The 19,227-nt window shown below is 40.1% G+C and overlaps 1 protein-coding gene across 6 annotated transcripts in view; it reads right to left on the bottom strand.

The window, feature by feature from the left end:
• Nucleotides 1-3,571: 3,571 nt before the first annotated feature.
• LOC121512562 (protein unc-13 homolog C) overlaps nucleotides 3,572-19,227 on the bottom strand; it is a 134,687-nt gene continuing 119,031 nt past the window's right edge. For 4 of the 6 annotated variants that reach the window (XM_041791886.1, XM_041791903.1, XM_041791895.1 and 1 more), the window contains 4 exons: nucleotides 18,278-18,425; nucleotides 12,654-12,746; nucleotides 6,823-6,982; nucleotides 3,572-5,094 (listed from right to left, as the gene is read on the bottom strand). In XM_041791886.1, the coding sequence (XP_041647820.1) occupies nucleotides 4,809-5,094; nucleotides 6,823-6,982; nucleotides 12,654-12,746; nucleotides 18,278-18,425 (687 nt within the window). In that variant the 3' untranslated portion in view covers nucleotides 3,572-4,808. Of the gene's footprint in view, nucleotides 5,095-6,822; nucleotides 6,983-12,653; nucleotides 12,747-18,277; nucleotides 18,426-19,227 lie in introns of those variants that run through there. The other 2 variants (XR_005992124.1, XM_041791925.1) reach the window with 2 other exon arrangements.

Here is a 19,227-nt window from a genome sequence, read left to right as displayed (position 1 = left end):
CAATATTCTTCAGAGTGAGTTTAAAACAAGGTTGTATTTATGGCTGACAGAGTCAACAGTCTTGTCAGTTTACAATTAGTAATTGAGTGCAAAGACAAAGTTTAGTTATTCTTTTAAACTGCCATTTTTTTATTGGAACAAAGAATTAACAATTCAGAAGACATTGTCTTTCAGCCCTTGGCAGGTACATCTGGATATGTAAAAAAGCACAATGCCCCTCTTATGGGCAGTCTTATATAACAAATTGTAGATGTTTGGAAAGCAATAATTTTACCAGATCTTTGCAGCTTTCTTCCTTTTTCTGCTTGAGGCTAGAAACTTAAACTTGCTCCATCAGCCACCAGTCCACAATCTTCAACAACACTGTTGGTTGGGATGTATTGGCATCGTAGGTAAGTCAGGTAGGCCACACAGTAGATAATTTCAAGCCCATGCCTGATTTGAGACTCATGGCAACCATCTGTCCATTTTCGGCACCACTTGGGCCCTGTTTACATGACAACGTTTTCAGGTGAAAACACAAACATTGTGTAGCATTTTGGCTGTCTGTTCACATGAGAACAGCGTTTTGGTGGCTGAAAACAGAACAATTTGGAAATGGGCTCCAGAGTGGAAGTTTTTCAAAACATCCCTGTCTCCATGTAAACAGGGAAAATGACACTTTCTGAAAACACACATGCGCACTACAACTGTCAAACGCGAGTGTCGCGGCACTCTGAACCGAGCTGAGGCAGCTCGACCTGAGCTGTCTGATGTAATTTACTGTGATTCAGCTTGTCAAGTCACAGACAGCAGGATTTAGAAAAGGGGAAACATTCTCATTTGGAGGGCTATCAATGCCAGTTTCTTTAGATAAATTCATGCCATTCATTTTGGAAATGATTACATCTACCTTTTTTATCGATCATCATGATAATCACCGTCATCATCCTAGTGCGGCAGAGAAATTTCACGGCTCATATGAACACAAAAATGCTTTGGAAGTCAGTCTTGTTAAAACGTAGATATCCACTGAGAATAATTAATTTCCCACGGACAAATTCAGCTCCTACAGCCTTTACTTTCTCTGGATTTTCTCATGAGCGCAGCTGAAACCTTTTTTTCAGAATGATATTTTTCTATATATCTGCTTCCTGGAAATGATTTAGACTTGATCTTTTTCCTTTAAGTTTTAATAACTAACTTCAGCCCGTAGACTCCCGTCTCCTCCGCCGGCTGCACATCAGTGCACAGCTGATGGAGGAGACAGATTGAAGCTTCTTTGTTAAGGTTAAAAAAGATAGTTAATCACTTCTATGAAGCAGATAACATTTAAAAAGGGGAAACAGAAATATTGTTCTGAAAAGGCTTCATTCTTTTGCTGCAGTAAAAGCAGGAAGCGTTGTACTTTCTAAGAAAATGCACGAGAATTCAAAGGCTTTAGGAGAAAAATTTGTCCCTGGAAAATCAGTCTTAGCGGATATCTTTGTAAAAAATAAGACTGGTCTTGCAAGCACTTTTGTGTTTACATGTGCCGTAATGTGCTGTAAAATTTCGCTGCAGAGCTACAATGGTGTTGAAGAGGATGATTTAATGATGAATTACTCTCATGCACCCGTGTGTGATAAAAATGGTACATGTTATGAAAAACACATGAAAAACAGTGAATGTGAAGTACTGTCCTTGTTGTAGAGACAGTTTTATTGTGCAGTAAACCATCACAACCAAATAATCCTTGGTGTGTGGTCCAAGTACTGTTATTTTTTTTTGCTCCATGTCGCTTCAGCAATCATCAACAAGAAAAAAATGCATATATTTTTTTAATGTCCAGCTCTGACAAGAAGCCCCTAATAACCAATGACAGCAAGCAGACTGGGTAACATCTCCAGATGTGATACACTTTTACTGAGACATACACACAATAATATGTTCTTCTCAACCAGAATTTCACTCATATTCTTTTCTTTTTTTGTTTCCGCCTGCAACCATAAAGCACATCATGACAGCTAGTTAAGGACATTCAACATCCTCTGCATTTGTTTTCCTCCAAAGTCATGTTTATCACGAATTTCTGTGAGATCTTCACTGTAAAATCATTACTACAGAGAGCAGGTGTGGGGTCTTGCAATCTGGCTTAATCGTCTGGTGTGTGCTTTCAGACAATTCTAAAGTTAAAATATAATAAAAATGTCCTTGTTTGTTGTCTTCAATTTTCAAAAAATCAGTTAGGATTTTTGTGTTGCTATCCATTGACAAAACAGCAGATTGCTCAATTTCTACTGCATGTATTTCCATCCAAACATACCAACTCAGAGCTACCAGTAGCCAAAATGGCAAAGACTCAGTCAATGATCAGCTCCAGGGTGATCAAAGACGGTCTGAGGTTACCTGGGAGTACTGTGACAATCAGAAGATGCCTGTGCTGAAGAGGTTGCAGTTTTCCAAAGAACACACTGACTGTCCTGCAAAGAAATGGTGCAACATTTTATGGACTAATGAAAGAAAGATTGTTCTTTTTGGGTCTAGGGGCTGCAAACAGTTTGTCTGACGACCTCCAAACACTGAATTCAGGCTACAGTACACTGTGAGGTATGGCGGCACAAGCATCGTGATATGGAAACGTTTCTCATATTGTGGTGTGGGGTCTATTTAATGCATACCAGGGATCATGGATCCTTGAGGAGGATGTTACCTTATGCAAAGAGGAAATGCCACTGAAATGGGAGTTTCAACAAAACAAAGACCCTAGCAACCTTGTTCCAGACCAACAGGATTAAAGTTATGGAGTGGTAAGCCCAATCACAGGACTTTAATCCAATAGGAAACGTGTGGGGTAACATCAAAAATGCTGTTTCTGAGGCAAAACCAAGAAAAGGAGAGGAATTGTAGACTGTAGTCCAATCGTCCTGGACTGGAATACTTGTTCACAGGGGTAAGAAGTTGGTCGCCTCCATGCTACACAGATTTGAAACAGTTCTCCGTAACAGTGGTTCTATAACCAAATATTATTTCAGTGATTCACAGGAAACTTTTATCTTAAAGGATTTTTCTGTTTTTACAGTAAATGTTTGAGTTTGTGAAGAAAAGTGAAGACACTGCTATTTTTTTATTTTTAACAGCCTAATATTTCTTTTTGTTCTCTTTCTGTGAAGTAATAAAACGCGTGGTAATTTTTTCTTCATGTTTTGATTTGGAATAGAATGTGCAGTATTCCCAATGCATTTGCTTGTATGGAAAAAAGCTATTATAAGGATTTTGATCTTTACACACTTTTTTAAACACTGCTACTTTTTGAGCACTTTAAGTTATGATGTGAAGCATTTAATTCTGACAGTTTCAGATCAGACAAGCCACACTTGAATGTAAACTGCTCCACAAAAATTGATTATTCTTGCAGAGTTTAAACTGTAGATGTAGCTATGAAATCCTCTGTACCTTACAAATAAGAGAGGTTAAAGAGAAGATTGCTGGAAATTGTTCCAAATGAACCAGATGTTTAAACACTTTTGCACATACTTTATGCACATTGAAGAAAAGTAGACTTTTGTACAATATCTCACTAAATATATTTACATGACATACAATTCGCCATCAGTGCAATACATAGGAATGTTGCATATTTACCAAATGTTAGACTCTTTCCTTTATGAAGAAAAATAATTCCAATGAGCTGATTTAACTGATGTGTAAAGTAACATGTGCAACTTTCATATAGTTTAACAGCTTCACAGGAAATAAAAAAAATAAAATCTTAGTACCACCCTATCAATAATCAAATATTTAGCATTGAAAAAGTAATTAATCACATGTACATATATATCTTCATACATGTAATGGATTGCTTTTGTACAAATATTTTATATAACTTTGGCAGTTTATCAGGAACAAAGTTATCGGAAAATATGAAACAATAATATCAAACTGTAAGCAATGTCATGTAAGCTTGCCTTCCAAAGCTCATGTTCACAGTGGTCATCCAGAAAGGCTGGAAGCTGATGGCCCAAAACAAAGAACAAAAAGCTAAAGAAAAAAAGAAAAACATTTCCATCCTTTCTGCTAAGACTGTTAGCACTGGAGGCTGTCGTCATTGTTGTCATGGTTATAAAATTACAAACACCTATGAAGGTTTACATAGCAGTCATCGCCATTTAAAAAAGACATGGTCTATTTTCAGGTCGACTTAAAATACAAACAGTTTGAAGGCAAGGGGACAGGACCCTGCTCGGTGGTCACTGTGGAATCATGGGAGAGACATAACCAAGAAGAGGACATGCACAACAGTGCTGTGTGGAAAAACGTGAAGCCAAGAAACAAGGGTGCAAAATGAAAGACTTTGCAACAATCAAAACGCCACACAGTCAGAAAATGACTTACACCGGACAAAATAATCGAGCAAATTTCAAACATACTAAGTTCACCATAATCATATACGTTGGTTTTGTTCTTTTTTATCACTGGTTTGGCACTTTATTGGAACAAATCTCTGTTCAAAAAGACTAAATGTTGTACAAAAGGTATTTCATGTCTCCTTAACATAACCTGTAGAATATAGTACTTAATAGTAAGCATATGGTAAGTAAACACTTGTACATACTGTAGTTTTAAAATGAACATTCCAACAGATGTTTTACGCACATGCACAAAAACAAACAAACAAACACAACTCTCTCTCTCTCTCTTGCTGCTTTGCCACATATGGGCCTCCTTCACTTCTCTTTGGACAATCTCTTTCTCCAGCTTCTATCCAGTAAGAACAACTGTTGCTACTGCTCTTTTTTTATTTCACTTAAGACAACACAACTCTTTTAGTACTGCATGTTTGCTCCACATTACGACACCTCCTCTGCTGAGCGTGTGTCTGTCTTGAGACGCACAAACTCTTTAGCCACCTCATCGTTGGTCCTTTGAGAGAGTATCCTCATGATGGTGAGGCCGGTTTCGTCCATAGAGATGCTCTTCATCAGGGGATAGCAGGCCGAGCAGCTGCCAGCGTCTGCCAGCTCTCTGAGCTGGATGACCGTCATGCCAATGATGCGGTCTTCCCTGGCAAAGCAGTAGTCCTTTACAGAGACGTGCAGCTCGTAGCACTCTGGACCATGTTCGTTACTGAGAACACTGAGACAAAGGGGAGAACAGAGCACTCAGTTGAAAGAGCAAGGAATATGCACCATGGTGCAACATCTATAAACTATTGAAAATTGCAGAGTATATCTAAAAGATGGATGTGCACTTATACAGAAGTGCTAGGACAAGCATCATTTCAGTTAGTGTGTACAGCTACCACTGTTACTGCATTAGACCCAACGGCACTGAAAATTCACCCCAGTCGTGTATTGCAAGCAGCTGCTTCACAGCTCAGAAAGTGCTGGTATACAAAACAACACAGACCAGACCGGCAGGGTTGCAAGGCCTCTCAGCTGATAAACTGAGAACTGAGAATGGCCTTAGTAAGAGAAGTGACCAAGAACCTGATGGTCACTCTGACTAAGCTCCAGACATCCTGTGTGGAGATGGGATAAAGTTTCAGAAAGACAACCATCACTGCAGCCCTCCATTGATCTGGGCTTCATGGCAGAGTGGCTAGATAGAAGCCTCAGGTCAGTAAGAAACACACAAAAGCCCCCTTGTCTTTCACATTGAGTTTTTTGCAAACTCCAAGCAGGTTTCATGTGTTTATTACTGACCTGAGACTTCCGTCTAGCCACACTGCTATAAGCCCAGATATGTGCCTTGTAATAGTCGTGTCTCTGAGCTCTCAAGGCAGTCCCTTTGACCTCGTGGCTTGTTTTTTTGCTCTGATATGCATTTTCAGCTGTGAGGCCTTCTATAGAGAAGTGTGTACCTTTACAAATCATGTCTAATCAATTTAATTTACCACAGGTTATTTATTTTTGATAAATCTGCAAAATGTCTAAAATTCTGTTTTTCGCTATGTCATGATGGGGTACTGAGTGAAGATTAATGAGAATGACTGAATGATTTTTCAACTGTAGCATCAGGCTGCAGCATAACAAAAGTGAAAAAAAGTGAAGGGGGTCTGAATACTTCCTGAATATACTGTAATTACTGTTCAGATACTGTCCAGTATGTTGAGTGTCTTATTGGTATACCAAACTGATTTTAACAGTTAAGCTCACCAGTAGGGGAGAGCGTTTACCAAGGAGGAAAGAAAACTTATTTTATGTTTGGCCTAAAAGAGACAACTTGGTCATGGTTTTTTGGTGAGGCATTTTTTTTAAACCAGCCATTGCTCTGAGACAGTTTTTGAGTCTGCATTTCTGTTATCTTCAGAAACTAAATGGCTTCTTTAACATGTAATGAGGAGGGCAGCAGCAGCAGCTTGCACAAAGGCCTGCATGGATCACAGTGATGTTACTACAACATTGTCTAAGAACACTTCAGCTCTGTGACTTTAGCTGGCTCTGCTCAGAGAGCAGCGGTGTCAGAGAGGGGACAAGCCTATAGATTTGCTGAAGCAGTCTCTCCACTTCCCTCACAAGTTTAAATGTAATGAGCAGAAGTGCTGTAAAGAACTTGATTCTGTTTAATGCTTGTACCAGTTGGAGGGATTTGGGGCGTATGGTATTAGAGAGTATTATGTGGTACAATATAAAGGTTGCTGCAGGCTCTTTTATACCGTGCAGATGGTGTAATGAAGACAAGTCTGAAGGTACAGCGGCATTAAGGTTCAGGATTTAACCCATTAGTTTGAAGGTTTGTGCAGGCTGGACAACACTGCAAAATAATAACATTTACAATGATACATTATGTGCTTAGAAAAGCATCTTTACCTTTGCTTCTTTACTCTCAGCAACTAACACAAATGAAAAAAGGATAACTCACTATTGGAATGTTTCATTGTACTTTGGTGACCAGTTGTTGTTCTTGGTCTTGGTGCTAAATTTGCGTTTCTTGTCAGCCAGGTGCGGTCCCACGGCGTTGACCTCCACAAACGGCCTGAACATGGCGTTGGTTTGCCAGATGAGGTTGTTTGCTGCAACCACTGAGTGCAGAGAAAATAAGTGACATCTCAGATAAAGTTTAGGATAAAGTACAGAAAAAGACTAGCAAACTTAAAAAAAAAAAAAAAAAAAGCATCACTGGCACCACATATTGTACTTTTCAAAATTCAAGGTTATCCCAGTTATTCCTGTGAAGTGCAATTTATTTTGCAGTGTGCTGTCAAACATACATTTGTCAAGTCAACCATACATACAGTATGAAAAATATGATAAATAGATGCATTTGGAAGCATTTCTGTCCTATTTTCACTGATAACTGGATAAATGTAGGAAAAATACATTATGCTGTGATACTGTCAGAGTAAATACAGCAAAATGTAACAGTAGAAACATTTCCACTGATCTGGATCTTTATTCGTAAACATCTGTGGATTTCAGTGCTAGCAAGCAAAACTGCAGGACTTTACTGGGAGAGAATCTGGAACAGGCATAGCTCTACCACAAGGGAGAGACAGGGACACTGATTGGCAGTGAATTTGGCTGACCACAAAGCAATTGCAGAGCGTGGTCACAAATACTGAATTTTGAGTTTGTTTTTCCTGTGGCAGTTGCCAATGTAATCCTGGAAGATGTCAAAAAAATCACACAAATGTACAAGGGATACTAATGAAAGAGAAAGACTGCAGCTCGTCATCAGGAAATTTCCTTTAATAGAAACCGCCATATATGATTGCCATGGTAACCTAACAGGCGATCACATGGTTATGATGCTGCTGCTGGCTGATTACAGCGGATTTGGTCTGTAGAGCTTACTGTGCTATTGAACGAGAGGGAGCAGAGATCACTGCTGCAGTGAGGCTGATGTTCAACAGAATTTTTTTTTGCTGATGTTTCCTGTATAAAGATAAAAAAATGTTGGATTATGAAAATGAGTTTCAATAATACAAGGATATTACATCAGAATCAGCACATTTCTTTGTGCAAAAGCAGAATAAAGCATGAGGTAAGGCAATGCACTTAAAGTCACAAATGCAAACTCATGCCTTAAGAGGAACTTTTAAGACTAATTTTAACAAGGTAACTCTACTCTGACATGCTGGAGCTGCTGAAAGAAAATCAATGATGGTACAGTGAGGAACTTTGTGTTAATTTTGGTGCTCATGTGGACAAAAAGGTACATCATATATCTCTGCTGACCTTGTTTACACTTCATATACATACACTATATTGCCAAAAGTATTAGCTCTTCTGCCTTGACTCGCATAAGAACTGTGACATCCCATTCTTAATTCATAGGGTTTAATATGACGTTGCTCAATCCTTTGCAGCTATAACAGCTTCAGCTCTCCTGGGAAGGCTTTCCACAAGGTTTAGGAGTGTGTTTATAGGAATTTTTGACGACATGATTTTCTTCCAGAAGCGCATTTGTGAGGTCACACAGAGGACTCTGTGCAGGCCACTAAAGTTAATCCACATCAAACTCTTTCACCCATGTCTTTATGGACCTTGCTTTGTGCACTGGTGCACAGTCATGTTGGAACAGGAGGGGGCCATCCCAAAACTGTTCCTACAAAGTTGGGAGCATGGAGTTTGCCAAAATCTCTTGGTATGCAGAAGCATTCAGAGTCCCTTTCACTGGAACTAAGGGGCCAAGCCCAGCTCCTGAAAAACAAGCCCACACCATAATCCCCCCTCCACCAAACTTTACACTTGGCACAATGCAGTCAGACAAGTACCGTTCTCCTGGCAACCGCCAAACCCAGACTCTATCAGACTGCCAGATGGTGAAGCATGATTTGTCACTCCAGAGAACGTGTCTCCACTGCTCGAGAGACCAGTGGCAGCGTGCTTTACACCACTGCATCCAACGTTTTGCATTGCACTTGATGATGTACGGCTTAAATGGAGCTGTTCAGCCACAGACATCCATTCCATGAAGCTCTCTACACACTGTCCGCCACTTTGAAGCCTTCCATTCCATTTCACGAGCTCTTCTTATCCTGGCCGGTTATGTTATAGCATCAATTAAACATGAAAACATCAGCTTCAAACAAGACTTGGGTGATCTGAGATAAAATTTGAGACACTACCTGATTTGAGTAGAGCTACCTCTGTCTGCAGCTTCCATTTATTAGTAGCAGGCTAACATTAGCACACCTAGCTTCCATTCATTTTTACCCAACATTTATTTCAGCCGCGCTATCACACTCAGCTTAAATGTCCAACCATAAGAATAGTGCTGTGTCAATAAATCAACACTGGACAAACGTTGAGACAGTGCGCACAATGAATGAAAAGATGTAGCCTACTTACGCATCCACGAGAAGCAAAGCCAGTTCTGAGTCATGCGAGAGCTTTTTAGCATCACGTAGAGCTCGCCACAGAGGAAAAGCAAGTCCGATATTAACTCTAGTTTTTCCTTTCGCTTTATCAGAGGGTTTCCTAGACAAATGTTGAGGCTTTTTAGGTGGAGGGGAAGCCGGTGGCAGGCCTTCGGTCAGCCGCTTTGGACTGGAGTCTGCCATTTACACTCCTCTCAGCTGTTTGGGTGAAACGTTTACCTGCAGCAGCACTGCTACCCCTGGGGCGCATCTAGGAGGAGAGGGGCGTGTGCCAGAGGAGAAGGTAACCGCCCCAATCCGGTCCGAACAGAGTTATAAACATCCCATATAAACAAAACTACAGGATACCGAAGTTGTAATTCAGTGTGTTGATACTGTACTCAGAAAAAACATTTACATAGCATATATTTGATTTTTATTACATTTAAGTGTAAAATGTCGGATATTCTACCTTTAAGATTTAAGAGTTCATGACTCAACCATAAGAAAAGACACTGGGCAAAAATGGCACCCATGGGAAAGTTCCAAGGCCAAAACCACTGCTGACAAAAAAGAACACAAAGGCTCATTTCACATTTGCCAAGAAACATCTTGATGATCCCGAAGACTTTTGGAGAAATATTCTGTGGACAGACGAGACAAAAGCTGAACTTTTTGGAAGGTGTGCGGCCCGTTACATCTGACGTAAAACTAACAGCATTTGATAAAAAGAACATCATGTCAACAGTCAAACATGATGGTAGCAGTGTGATGGTCTGGGGCTGCTTTGCTGCTTAGGGACCTGGACCACTTACTGTAATTGATGGAACAATGAATTCTGCTGTCTACCAGAAAATCCTGAAGGCCAATGCCCAGCCATCAGTTCATGCCCTCAAGCTCAAGCGCTCTTGGGTTATGCAGCAGGACAACGACCTGAAACACACCAGAAATTCCACCTCTGAATGGCTCAAAAAAATTAAAATGAAAGGTTTTGGAGCGGCCCAGTCAAAGTCCGGACTTAAATCCAATTGAGATACTGTGGTGTGACCTTAAACGGGCAGTTCCTGCTGGAAACCCTCCAATATGGCTGAGTTAAAAAAAATCTGTGAAAAAGAGTGGGCCAAAATTCCTTCACAGCTATGCAAAAGACTCATCACCAGTTATCACATACTCGTGATTTCAGTGATTGCCACCAAGGGTGGCACAACAAGTTATTAGGTTCAGGGGCAATTGCTTTTTCACACAGGGCCAGATAGGTTTGGATTTTTTTTCCCCCTTAAAAAAACGTTTAAAACGTTTAAGTGTGATAAATATGCAAAAAACTCAGGAATCAGAGAGGGGCAAATACTTTTTCACGGCATTGTAAGAAGCATTTTCCAGTGAGAAATCTTGACCTGCTGTATTTTAAACAGTTAAAAAAACACAATAACTCACTGTGAGTCTTCGCCCTAAAAATACGAATGAAGGCATTCCTGATGTGTGCACCTTTAGTTACACTGACTGAAAGAAACCCAACGAAGACCTGCCAACACAAAGGGTTAGGCCCTTGAATACCCCAGTTAACAGGCATGCTGGATCAGCAAAACTGGTGCTAGCTTCCTGGTAAATATGTTACACTTTTTGGTGCTAAAATGAATCTTATGTTATTTTTGGGTTGAACAGTTCAAAGGTAAAAAGATACATTTTGGTCAATGTACAGCCATTAATTTTGACATTACCAGCCAAATGGTTTAGCTCCTTTGGCTCGGCCACACTGTTAACATTTTCAAAAAGGCTCATAACATTTTAAGATAAGGGGGTTAAAATCATTACACAGACTAAATTTAGCTGAGGAGGAATTGTGAGCATTTAAATTGAAAATAAAATAATTATTTGCACCTTAACAAAAAAGCCAAACAGGTATGAGTGAATTTGCATACTTCTGTATTAAAAATTTATACTCTGACTGCACAAGTGTGCAAAATGTGGAAGAGGAATATTAAAAAACAATGGAATCTTAACACATTAAAAACTGTCCAAGAACTAAGCCTAGAATGATAGACTTATGAATGAACAACACACTGGTGACGTAGCAAAAGTTACACTACCCTAACAAGATTAGTGCTTTGTACTGCACTGAAGTTTACTGCAGAGAGGTATACTAATAGATGGATGTGAGTTGGAACACACTGCATGTTTTTGCTGACCTCCATGGACCCCCCATGTAGCTGAGCTCTAGACAGTTTGCCTTTTGTTTCCCTCTTATGGCTGGCTTTGCCAAGTTGGAAATATATTAAAAATAACTATAGAGGGGTAATCAGTCTTATTCCTCATCACCCTGTGCTTTGTTTTTCTTGAGGTCAAATCAAGACATCGATATTAATTATTAATTTTTAACACACTAGATATATTGGAAAAAGCTTGCTGTAAACATGTGAAAACACTGACATCTATGTGTGACAAATTTTTTTTATTCAGACTGCTAGAAAATTTTTCACCTTTTCTCAGCTTTGTTGAATTTGGGCAGGGCAAATATAGCACCCCATGACGCCACTGACACAGGGGATTACCCCGCCCCTCTAATGCTGCAACGCTATAAAATCATTGAGTAGCTAATCCTAACAGTGTGTTGTTACTTGATGTCACTGCCTTCATTGAAAAATAACAGCCTGCTAAATGCTGTTTTTGTTCATACCGGGGTTAATTTGCCAAATCTGTCCAGAGCCAGGCAGCTGCACTCTGGCCAGAGTTCACCACAAAGTCAGGGGGGCAGACTTATTGCTGTGCTTAGTGCTTGTCTATTTTTCACTTGAACCAGGATCAAACCTCTTACCCTCTGAGGTGTTTTTATCCATAGTTCATTTGTCATTTGTCATTAGTCCTGGATGGTTAAAAAAGCAGACTGTGGCTTGGTCTCTCTCAAAGCAGCAACAGTTCAATCCCTTTAGCCTGTTAGTGTTCTGATGCTCAGGTTTAGAAAAGTATCTGATAATAGACACATTCTATCCTGCCATGCTGGTCACAATATGAGCCTCTAATGCTAATCATCATTGACAACTTTTATTTTGAAGAACAACATCAGGAAATGGAGCAGCATTTTAACAACAAAGACATCTCTTAAACAGGAGAGAGAAAAAAACTTGAGAAGAAGTTGAGTAAACTGAGACTTTTTAGCTTTAAACTGTATGCCTGTCATGACACAAATGGGACTGTTTCTATTGTGGCTTAAAAATGATCATTTTCTGTCTCTAAAAGTATTATCAAAACCTAACAATACTGCTGAATTGGTCCCTGCACTGAAGTCACACAAATGTGATCTGCAGTAAAAGCTGTCTGTTATGGGTTGTGTTGCAGGTGTGATAGAGCTGAGTAGGAATAACAAAAAGCATGCCTGAGTAGAGGAAAATCTCACCCTTGACGCTGACTTTGTGCTCTCCTGTGCCAGGGTGAGAGATGAGATTCACTTGCATTGACACCTCCCCCACCGACCCGTTGGATGACTGACCTGGACACACACCAAAAAACACAACAGGAGAATTGCACTGAGGCATAATGAAAATCACAGAGAGAATAAAGGAGTGGCTGAGATGGAGTGAGGGAAAGAAATTGAGAGATTAGAAAACTGAGGGCAAGGGAGAGAGAGAAGATGAAAGGAATGAATCCAAAACTGTGGGTGCAGCTATTTTTTTCTAGATGAGGTATCCAAAAATTGATCCAACGAGTAGCATGTTAACACCTTTCTGTGTGTGTTTTAAAAAAAAAATGGGAGGAAAGACTTGATTTCACCACCGGCATGAAGCACAGCCAGGGTTTTCCTCTAGCTCCAGGCTAAACAAGAACAACAAGACAGAAGAAAGAAAGACATATAAAATACTCTGCCTGGTTTAAAGGCCATAGAGGAGGCAGATGGTAGAAGGGATTCCATGAATAAATAATGTTTTACACAGTGAAATCATCAAACTGCTCATCTCGACAGAAAAACAAACATAACATCAGATTTGACTGTGTGCAGACAAATAGAGATAAAAACAAAACTCTGCATCACAAAGAAAGTACAGGGGGACAACAGGAGAGTAAAACAGTTTCAAGGATGAAATAAGCTTTTGGGCATCACATTCTGCATGGTTACATCAGCACCACGATTTCAATCACACAGAGAGGAAACAATTGCCAGGAAACAATTTGAATTGATTGCTGACCATGTGTCTCACTTTGCCTGCTGCCTCTAATAATGGCCTCGTATTCGCCAAACCCGGCACAGATGTTGAACACTGGAAAGCAACATGCCAGTGTGGTTGATGAACGTGCATGTTGATCCAATAGATAATCAATATGTGTCAAACATACCATGCCCATTATAACTGGTAATGAAGAAACAAGCTTCCTGATGTATTGTAACGATGCCCTGGGGGCACAGAAAACACTGCTGCTGCACAATTAAACTGTGGACTTTTGGGAAATTAGTGGAGCAACGCCAGAGCACATTTAGTTCAGCTATCGGCAGAAAATAATGTAATAAAAAAATAAACGATTCTGTGTTCTGGTTTGATTCAGAGGCTAGACACTGCTAGCTAGCACCTTCATGAAATAATAAACAGGCATGCACGCAGCAGACAAAGTAATGGACAGTCTGCTGGACATGAGGGACTAGAGAGTGAGTAAGATGGATGGTCCACGTGGAAGATAAAGGAGAGCAGAAATAGATAAAGCAAAGGTGACAGTGAGAAGAGTCAGCAGTTAAAGTGAGAAAACAACAAAAGGAAATAACAGATGCAGGAGGAATTAATTGCTGCAGAGTTGCAGTTTAGCTCGTTGAATGTTTCCACTCTGCTGTTTTGCATTAAACCAAGATGTTATACAAACAAAGTGACAAATAAACAGAAAGCTGTGAAGCATTCACATGAAATTACTGTCAAGAAAGGCGTGTTTGTTTGTGTTGTTACTGTATTTTAATTGAAGCACAAAAGAGCTATACAACCTCACAAGCAAACAAGGAGAGACACTTGGCAGAAATGGACCAGAGCTTGCTGTGGTCTAAATGTGACACTGCCAGAGCACATGGTGGTGATTAATGAAATGGTGTCCACTGTGCTTCATCAAGCATCAAGTCCTCGCACTGTTTACTGACCTAATGCACATCAACTACCTCACTACACTTCACATTATACCACCTCAGATAGAGAGCAACAACATGGTGTGAACTCAGGGGGAAGGGATGGATAGGGGAGAATGAGGAGAAACGCAACAAGCTTTCTGAAAATAGCACACAGTGAAATGTTGTGCGTCTAAGCCCATCTGCCAGTCAGTGAGAGCGAAAGAGCTGGTTAGGACTGTCGACTGCCTGGCTGACTAGTTTTCTTCCATCGCCATTCTGTTTCCTGCCGCCCTCCTTTGCAGCGTTCTGCGAGGCTGAACACGGCGAGGCAACCAGGAGCTTAAAGCTTCACTGCCCCACAGGACTGAAGTCCTTCTTGGAATCTCTCTGGACACCTGAAGGTAAATCCGTCTTGTTGCACAGAGAGATGGAAAATAATGTTTTCAACTAGAGACAGATGAATGAGAAAACAACACATTAAAGTGGGTTGCTGATGACGGAGAGAGATGAGAGAGGGAGATAGAGCACAAGAGGGAATTTCTATATTTACACTGAACATACTGTATATCTTATTTATCTAATATATCAGATTTGTTGTGACTGTGCTTTCATGTATCTCTAATGAGAGAGAGAGAGAACATGGGAATGTTCAAGCCCTTTAGCGTATGGGGTGAAGAGGCCACAGATAACTTGGCCTTCTTGCCCCTTTGAACATATCTAATGTCAAAAGGGGTAAATAATATAAACAGTAAGCAGACTTCTGCCATTACTGCAATTTCCAATTTACATTTGAGTCTAAAACAGTGAAATGACATTGAGAGATCCTCAGTACACACATGTTGTGATATAAAAGCAACTAAGTTGTAAACTTAAACAATGTGGTGTTTCAAGTTGTGTGTGTGTTTGTAACTAGTTGACTAAAGTAATGATTGATATCTGTATTAATGCAGATTTATTATTGGATTAACGGCTGTTCCTGACTAAATGCATGGCGGTTGCGTCTCAGCAGCACAATGGCTTGATTTTCTTACAGACTTGCAAGTAACAAGCCAGGGCTCGCTAACTGCTAGAGCAGTGGCTAATCTCATTGCATATGTGCATGCTCATTTAAACTCACCTGTGGCAGTAACAGGTGCTGGCGATATAGAATTCACACCTGAAGCCAGTTAGAATGTCTAAAAGTTGACTCAACCTTTGTGTTGGTACCTGTGTGTGTCACACCAAGCATGGAGAAGAGAAAGAAGGGCCGAGAATTGTCTGAGGACTTCAGAAGCAAGATTGTAGAAAAATATGAACAATCTCAAGGTTTCAAGATCAACTCCAGAGATCTTGAAAGTCCTTTGTCCACTTTGCGTAATATAATCAAGAAGTTTATAACCCGTGGAACTGTGGCTAATCTCCCTGGATGTGGATGGAAGAGAAAAATTGACAAAAGAATGCAACGTAGCATAGTTGGAATAGTAGATAAACATCCTCAGTCAACTTCCACACAAATTCAGGCTGTCATGCAGACTCAGGATGCAAAAGTGTCAGCTCGGACCATACGTCGTCATCTGGATGAGATGAAGCGCTATGGCAGGAGATCAAGGAGAACCCCACTGCTGACAAAGAGACATAAAAAAGCCAGACTGGAGTTTGCAAAAATGTACCTGAGTAAGCCTCAATCCTTCTGGAAGAACATTTTGAGGACAGATGAGACTAAGGTAGAGCTTTTTGGAAAAGCACATCATTCTACTGTTTATAGAAAACGGAATGAGGTCTACAAAAAAAAGAACACAGTACCTACAGTCTAACATGGTGGAGGTTCAAGGATGTTTTGGGGTTATTTTGCTGCCTCTGGCACTGGGTGCCTTGACTGTGTGCAAAGAATCATGAAATCTGGAGACTATCAAAAAATTTTGGGCCGCAATGTAGGGCCTAGTGTCAGAAAGCTGGGCCTGCATCAGAGGTCATGGGAGTTCCAGTAGGACAATGACCCGAAACATACCTCAAAAAACACCAAGAAATGGTTGGAGACAAAGTGCTGGAGAGTTCTGAAGTGGCCAGCAATGAGTCCAGATCTAAATCCCACTGAACACCTATAGAGAGATCTCAAAACTGCTGTTGCAAGATGGCACCCTTCAAATCTGAGAGACCTGGAGCAGTTTGCAAGAAAGAGTGGTCCGAAATTCCAGTTGTGAGGTGTAAGAAGCTTGTTGATGGTTATAGGAAGTGATTGGTTTCAGTTATTTTTTTCCAAGGGTGTGCAACCAAATATTAAGTTGCCAACAATTTTGTCTGGCCCATTTTTTGAGTTTTGTGTAAAATTATGTCAATTTTGGCTTTTTTCTTCAGATTCAGATTCAGAGAAATGGTTTATTTTCTGGAAAAATCCCAGGGGTGCCAATACTTCCATCCATGACTGTAACTTTTTTTTTTTTACCTTTGATTGCAGATATACATGTCCACATTGGTAGAATATGTTTAAATGTGTTTTCTGATTACCATGATAAAGGCCACAAACTGGAATGCATGGGTCCAATAAAAGACTCAGTGGCATATGTCACAGAGAAGGAACTTACTTGCTCTGGTGTAAAAGCACTTAGTAGTCAGACAACTAGAAAAGCGCTAAACAAGCTCAAGTTCATTTACCAATGTTCCAATAAAAACCAGCATACTGGGTGAATGACACCTCACATGAGCAGCACAGGTAAACTGGCATATAACCACTTGGTCAGAGGAACGAGTATGAGCATATGGATGCAAAACTGCAATAATTACCTAGAGCACTGGTAGCCTCTCATAGGAACATTGCAGTTTGGCACAATTTTGATCTAAAAAATGGGGACAGCTGTCCATAGGCCATATTGCCAGGTTATTCCCACTTGTGGCTGAGGCTTGTGGTGCAAGCTCTGCTAACACTATCCATACCTGGCAATCCAATTTGACACCATTTACCTGTAGAGTGATGCTAGTCATAGTGTCTGTGAGTTTTACAATACCACAAGTAAAAGAGCAAATTTGGCTATTTAATAATCTGAGAAAAAACTGAAAGGCAATTAAATAGGCAATATGTTTTTTATCCATCCATACAGTAACCCCATGGCTAATCTTTTTGGGGGGCTGGAGACAATCCCAGCTGTCACTAGGGGAGTGGCAGGGACGCCCTGGTCGCAAGTCAATTGCAGAAATAACACAGAGATAAACAAGCAGCCAGGTTCACACACACCAATGGGAAATTTAGAGCCACCAGTTAACCTAGCAAGCAGAAAACTCATGCATGCACAGGGAGAACGGTCTCCAAAAAAAACTTTTGTGTGCAAATTTCACACAGAAAGGCCCTATCCAACTGAGAATCAAGCCAGGAACCCTCTTGCTGTGAGGTGTCAGTGCTAACAGCTGTGTCCCTGTGCAGCCCATATGGGTTGAAGTCATGTTAAATAAACTGTGTTCTTTTCTGATTGTTTTCTAAACTTCACAATTGTTTATTGGCCTGAATCTTAGTTTAATTAAGCTGTAAACCAGTCGCCATGAACGTAACTATTAAAATATGCCATGCCATGCCATGCTATATTAAAATTCATTTTAAATAGCAATAGCAACAGCACAGGATTTGTTATTTTTCAGGCTGATGTAGAAAATATAATTGTGATTTTCAGAGTTTATCAAGTGTTAAAAGAAAATGTTTACATAAAAATGTGTAGAGTTGCCACTGTGCTGGCTCACAATATTATCTACAATCTGTGCTTTTTCACACCTTTCTACCCACTTTTATATGCTTCACATCTTTTAGTATCGCTTGTTCATGTCTTGCCTTTATAATACATTTTGTTTCTTTTGTTATTTATTATGAGGGTAATAATCTGCTTTTAACTACAACTTTATTGAAGTAATTTACTTATGAGTTAAGACCAATGTTTGAATTGAAATCTTGTTGAACCTGGCCTTTTGTAGCTACTAACCTTGAGAGGTTTGGGTGCATATATATTTCTTGATCAAGGCATCTGTAGGTTGAGTGTAAAGGCTGAGAGCATATTTGAGGGACTTCATGTCAGGGCTTTTTTCCAGGAAGGTTTTCTTAAGCCCATTTCCTCCAGCATGGAAGTATTGCTGCAGAAAAAAAAGAGAAAGAACAGCTGATGATAACCATTTCCCAATGTTAATGGAGACCTTAGAATAACTTTGAACATGATAACAACCTCTTGTTTCTTTAGTATGTTACTGAGAGTCTAACCAAGGTTTACATTGGCAGTATGCATTTTATAAGGAGGAGCAAACACACAAAGAGATCAGACAGGGAACAACACTAATAGCCACTTTGTAGTTTATTAGCAAGCATTAGAATCTGATTTGTGTCACCACACCCACATGTGCACTGTAGGAGGGTGACCATGGAACGATCTCATTAGGAAAGAAGGCGTTGCTGGAAAGAAGTGAGGATGAATAGCAGTACCAATGGTTGCATTTCTTAAACCTTTACAGGATTATTTTTCTCAGCTTGGTTTGGTTTGAGATAGCTCTCTGTGTAACATGTTTGACTACTAAAGAAGTACTGGGGTGTTTGCAGACTTAATGAATCATGTATGTTTGAGTTTAAAAAGGTAAACGTACAAAGTCAAACTCCAGAGTCAGTGGACAGGAAAAAAGCAGATATACTTCAAAAGTCTTAAGACTATTAAAAGAAGCTCCTAGGTCAACTTTGATGGAAACCTTTTTCATCAGGCAGGGAGTAATGCCTCTATAGGCTGCTGGTAAATATTTTTGGATCTGTATGACTGTGACTCAGCTCAGTAGGAGGCTCCATTTTCTGCTCCACTAACGACTTATGAGTCACAGAATTTGACCAACACGTGCTTCATATGAACTATACATAATATGGCATGGGGGGGGAGTCATGTGGGGAGTTTATCAA

Source organism: Cheilinus undulatus, linkage group 1 (genome assembly GCF_018320785.1).
Source record: "Cheilinus undulatus linkage group 1, ASM1832078v1, whole genome shotgun sequence".
In the NCBI taxonomy this organism is placed as follows: domain Eukaryota; kingdom Metazoa; phylum Chordata; class Actinopteri; order Labriformes; family Labridae; genus Cheilinus; species Cheilinus undulatus.
Note: the sequence above shows the minus strand (reverse complement) of the source record. Positions and strands in the feature narration are given on the sequence as shown.